We start from the raw sequence: 6,000 nt of genomic DNA on the forward strand, positions 1-6,000 counted from the left end.
CATGTTGTTTGTGTGTGACTCAGTTTCCTTATGAAGGACGAGGAGGAAGGAACTCTTGTATTTGAAAATCCAACTTGCGTCACCAGGCTGTTTTGCCATATGGACACACACTACCTTACACCAAGAACCTTGAACACTGGCTTAAAATAACATTAAAAAAACATATTCTTTGAAAACTTTATACACTTGCACATATATTCTGATAGTATCCGTCATTGAAGAATGGGATGGAGGGGTATAGTTTAACTCATTTAAATGCCAAATTAGGACAATTTCCTTCCTAAAAGTTATTTGTAAAAAAAAAAAAAAGGAAATAAAATAAAAAACTCAAGGAATTTTCAAGTATTTGAAGGGACTAAGGCACAAACTTACTTTTGAGAATTTATGGCCGAATGCAACATGGAATCAGAAAGAAGATTTGGAGTCTGAACCCCTACACCTCCATTTACACCCATGGGACTAGCACCTAAAGCAAAACAAAGCAAAGGAGGGAAAGAAAAAAAAAATAGTCACCATACAATGAATGCCTTAAACCAAGTGAAAAAAAATGTCAAATTAGAAAAAGAATTAGCACATACATTTAGCAAAGCAATTAACAACACAGAAAAATCGTATGGGGCAACCATACGAACCAGTAAGAAAAAGAGAGGCAGAGGAGCTGGGGGGAAAAAAGGCTCAATTGGCAGTGTTGCTACACTAGCATGAGGACCAGAATCCAGATCTCATGCACATACATAAAACACGAATTTGACGGTGCTCAAATGTAACCCTAGTACCAAAAGGGGTGGTCTCCAGACCTTACTGCTCAGCCAATCTAGTCAATGAGTGAGCTCCAGGTTAATCAAGAAGAGTCTCGCCAGGTGGTGGTGGCACGTGCCTTTAATCCCAAGGAGGCAGAGGCAAGCAGATCTCTGTGAGTCTGAACCCAGCTTAGCCTAGTGAGTGAGTTCCCGAACAGTCAAGAGATACAGAGAGAAACCCTATGCTGAAAAACCAAAGACAACTGATACAAAGCAAGGCTAGAGAGATAAGGCTCAATGTTAAGACCCCTAATGCTAAGAGACTCGCCAGTCTGGTTCCTAGCAGCCATTGTAAGATAGCTCACAAGAACCTGTAATATATATAACTCAAGATTCAACAGTTCTGACCACATTCACATGCACACATGGACGGACACACATATATACATATAATTAAAAATGCTAAAAGAAAAAAATAAACAGATTGGAAGACTATAAGAACACCCACATGGAAACTATAATCCAGAATACTGCCACCCCACTTCTGGCCTCTATGTGCATGTGATAAAATAATATAAAAGCAAACAAAATATACTCATACATAAAATGTAAGGAAAAGGGTAGGACTGAGAAAAGACTCGGGGGTTAAGAACACTCGCTTGGATGTTAGCATGATGGTATAAGCCTTCAGCATTACAGGCTGAAGCAGGTAGGTCTCTGAATTTAAGGCTGGATTGGTATAGTGAGTTCCACAACAGCCAGGGCTATGTAGATACCCTATCTCAAAGAAACAAAAACCAAACAACAAACAAAAACAACACTTGATCGTACTCTAGGAGACTCAAGTTTAGTTCCCAGCATCCCTGTCAGAAGCCTCAAAACTTCAATTCCATGGGAGACTCAACACCCCCTCCTGTACTCCCCTCCAGTCAGTACAAGTACATGTGCATACAGACACACACCAATACACATAATTTTTTTGTTTTGTTTGCAATGGGGTTTCTTTGTGTAACCTTGGTTGTACTGGATTGCTCTCTGTAGACCAGGATGGCCTCAAACTCAGAGATCCACCTGCCTCTGCCTCAAGTGCTGGGATTAAAGGTGTACAACATTGCCACCAAGGGAAAAAAAAATTAACTTTCTAAAAACAAGGTTGGCTAATCCAGGTGTGATGGTGCATGCCTTTAATGCCAGCACTTGGGAAGCAGAGGTAGGAGGATCTCTGAACTTGAGGCCAGCCTGGTCTATATAACAAACTCCAAGACAGCAGCTAGATCCCTTTCTCAAAAAGCAAACAACAGCAACAAAATCAACCAATTGGGGGGGGAGGGTAAACAAGAACATATAGGGTTGATCAATGAGATGGACTCAGTGGGTAAAGGTCCATGAGACACAAAGGATGTTATTTCTGGAAATTTAATCTCAAGTGTGAAAAGGAGAAACGTAACCAAAGTATCAAGTATTACTGTAATTTCTTTCAAAATTTTAAAGAAGTCCTTCTGCTATAATTTAAAATTATCTTAATTCCAAAGTTCATTTAGTAAAAAAAACAAAACAAAGGGAGACAACAAAGGTAGGGAGGCAAAGGGGAGAGGGAGCATGCCTACATTAATCTTCATTTATACACGATATTACATACTTAACCACATCACCTCTGAACTAGACAAGGAACTTACTCATGTTGTTCATGGGTCGCATGCCTTGGGGAGACTGCCCAGACTGCTGACTTTGTTGATTCTTTGCTTGTACCTGGGGTTGTGGTGGAATCTGGTTTACTTGATAGGGTAGTCCAAGTGCAGCATAGGCCCGCTCTATAGAGCTGGGATCAATCTGACTAACAGTGCTTAGGCTAGGGGTAGACTGTTGACCCACTCCTAGAGAGCTAGGGTTTCCAAGCCCAACTGGTGCTCCAGAAAGAATTGCTAGAAAAGACAAAAGACACAGTATCAGAATACTATCATTGGTAAGAAAAAGAGACTAAAATGCTTAATGAATTTTTTTAAAGTTTCAATTACTGAAGGATCTTAGAATCATAGACCATGTCTCCAACTGGTCTTTTGAAAAATTTTCTAGATACATGCTTTATATGTGCTAAATGCTTAGAATGATGTGGTAGCTGTACTTTTTAAATGCAGTATGTTTACTTATTACTTTTCTCTGAGAACGATCTCATTATCTTCATCTCATAATTTTTTATTTTATAAAATAAAAATTCACACATGCACACAAAGAACATAGCTTTAAAAAGGAGGTGGTGCATGCCTTTAATCCCAGAACGTAGGAGGCTGAGGCAAGCAGATCTCTGGGAGTTCCAAGCCAGCCTGGTATACAAGAGCTAGTTCCAGAATAACCAGAGCTATTACACAGAAAACAAAACCTGTCTTTAAAAAACAAAAAAGTTCAACCTTTTTTGTTATTTAAGTTCAAATGATCTACTTGGCCGCAAGTATGTAATAAGCTGTTCAATGCCAAAACAATGATAATTCAATTTCGAAGATTTTAAAGTCAAGACTAAGTTGTACATGATGGTACACAATTGTAATCCCAGCACTCAGAAGGCTAAGGCAAAAAGACAGCAAGTTCAAGGCAGCGTAGGCTACATAGTTAATAAGACTCTCTCAAAGAGAGGCAAGAAAATACACATTCACCTACTGATGTTTTTAAAGATAAGGCGCACTGAGTTATGTTTTTATTAATTTATAGAGGAAAAACTTTTTATTCGGTATTGCATTAAAGGACCAGTTTGGTCACTAGTCTCACATATCAAGCAGTATCTTAACTCTATCAAACGGTACTAGTGTACTTCTCAAGCTTGGTTATAAATCAGCAAGATTCAAACACTTACACTGTTGATTTCGCTTATCCCCAGCATTTTTGAGAGGAAGACACACAGGACAATCATGCCTTGTACAATTCTTCCAGTGTGAAATGATTTGTCGAGAAGATGCACAATGTGCCACTAAAACCAAAAAAGAGAGAGAGAATTTCACGTTTTCTTTACAGGAATAAGTCAACTAATTAAAAGTTGCTCCAGATGTGGTACCCCTCCTAAATAAAGATATTCCAAGCTATAGCACAAAAAAAAAAAAAAAACACACACACACACCCATAAAAGTGCTGCTACACATAAAACTATTGGGTAATGTTACACATAAAACTATTAGGTAAAACTGTTATTGTGTTAGGTATTTGCCCACACAAAGCCTTCAACAGTACTACCCGAGCAGTGCTATGCTAGAACAAATCAACTACCAAATATCACAGAATAGAAACTTTTACGAAAACAAGCTTCACAGGGAACACTTCTGCATTACTGGTGGGAATGCAAGCTGGTAGAACCCCTTTGGATGTCAGTGTGGTGGTTTCTCAGAAAATTAGGAAACAACCTTCCTCAAGACCTGAGTAAATTGGGAGCATGGGGACCTTGGGGGAGTTTGATTAAGGGAGGGGAGAGGCAGGGAGGAGAGCAGAGAAAAATGTAGAGCTCAATAAATATCAATAAAAAAAAATTGAGACCACCTAGAAAATAAGGAGAACCATATTTCAAGAGACAGGAAAAAAACCTATAAATAATGATGTCATTCATATAAAATACTAAAAATAGAACGTGACAAAGTATTCGGTCAGTAAGTGATCCCTAAAACTGTTAGTCTGTCTTTGCCTAAGGACAATTATATCTCTTAAATATTAACCTTAAGAAATATGTCTTGCCTTGGTTTATTGTGTAATTAGAAACAATATCCTTGACGCTGAATTTTAGACATCATGTGCTACTTTAGAAGAGTCATGTGAGACTTTGTAAATAAACATTTAATTGAAAAAAAAAAAACTTTTACAATTTCCCATCCTATCATATCCTACTCACTTAAAATCTTTTTGTTGTTACACACCAATTATCTTCATCATTTCCACAAGCGAATACAAGATTCTTTCACCAAACTGGGTAAATTGTATTTCATCCAGACAATAACTTTTTAAAGGTATTATGACAGGCAAATGAGGAATGTTCAAATTGTAAAGTGAGTCAATGGCTTTCTGTGCAAGCATGAAGATCAGAGTTCAGACCTCTAGTGCTCAAATTGTCAATCATATTAACCCTAATGTTTGAGAGCTGATGACAATGAATCCCCAGAACAACCTAGCTGATACCTAGATCAGCCTAATCAGCAACTTCTGGCAAATTCAGGGGTAGAAACATGGCTCGGCAATAGAGTGCTTGTCTAACATGCTTATGGTCCAGGGTTTAATCGCCAGGAAGAGCATAAATAAGCAAATGTACACCAAGAAGCTGTGATTTTATTGGTCTGGGATGCACCTGGAATATGAAGTTGATTTGTTTATGAAGGAAGGGAAGCAAATTCATGTATTTGATGAAAGAATATGTGTATAACCATAATGACATCACCCTAAGGCTACTCACCTTGACAGGACTTGCCTGACTGACAGTGTGTCATGTGGTTTAAAACATTTTTCATGGTTCGACAATGGGGAAGATTGCACTGCCTCACTTCCCCATTGGCCTGCTCCCGGCGCTGGCACTTGTGAGCATGTAAAAGGAGAACAAGCTGCTGCTGGATGAGCTTGCGCTTCTCTGGATCAGCTGTGTGTGCACCAGAACCCATCCCAGGGGCAACTGAAGTCACCAGGCCTGGCTGCTGGGCTGATGAGGGTGGCTGCTGACCCTAAAAGAAATGACAAAGATTTGTGTTCTATCTTTTAATAAGGACTAGATATTTTCAAATTAAACCCTTCTTAGTTATGCCAGGCTTCATTTTTTAATTTGGATGGAAACAATTCAATAAATACATGATAACCCCTATTATCAGAATGCTTAATGCAGTAAAAATAATTACAACAACTCGCAGTAATAGTCAAAGTATGTATAAAAAACAGAGAACTAAACAAATATGAAGAACAGGTAAACTACACATTCTCGGTACTGGAAACCCACAGGGTGAGAGCCAGAATTCAAGGCCAGTCTTTGCTACACAGCAAGTTTGAAGCCAGCCTATAACCAGACCCTGCCTCAAAAAACACATAGGGGCTTGAGAGATGCTTTAAAGCTTGCTCTTCAAGAGACCCAAATTCAATTCATAGTCACATGTCCAGAACTCACTAACACCTTTAACTCCAATTCTAAAAAAATCAAGACCCTCTTCTAGATTACTTGGGCACTCCCATGAAAACAGGACACATCCATATACACATTAAAAAAAAAAAATCCTAAAAAAAGAAAAGGAAAAAAAAAAAAAAACAAGAA

The 6,000-nt window shown here is 38.5% G+C and overlaps 1 protein-coding gene across 1 annotated transcript in view; it reads right to left on the reverse strand.

Annotated features, from left to right (window-relative positions):
* Positions 1-6,000, reverse strand: part of LOC126492110 (histone acetyltransferase p300) — a 43,106-nt gene that overhangs the window by 35,787 nt on the left and 1,319 nt on the right. Inside the window, exons 2-5 of the mRNA XM_050128247.1 lie at positions 5,161-5,422; positions 3,586-3,699; positions 2,417-2,662; positions 373-466 (exon numbers count right to left, since the gene is read on the reverse strand). Coding sequence (XP_049984204.1) covers positions 373-466; positions 2,417-2,662; positions 3,586-3,699; positions 5,161-5,422 — 716 coding nt within the window. The remainder of the gene's footprint in view (positions 1-372; positions 467-2,416; positions 2,663-3,585; positions 3,700-5,160; positions 5,423-6,000) is intronic.

This window comes from Alexandromys fortis, unplaced genomic scaffold (genome assembly GCF_014885135.2).
Source record: "Alexandromys fortis isolate MF-2015 unplaced genomic scaffold, M_Fortis_MF-2015_v1.1 scaffold_290, whole genome shotgun sequence".
Taxonomy (NCBI): domain Eukaryota; kingdom Metazoa; phylum Chordata; class Mammalia; order Rodentia; family Cricetidae; genus Alexandromys; species Alexandromys fortis.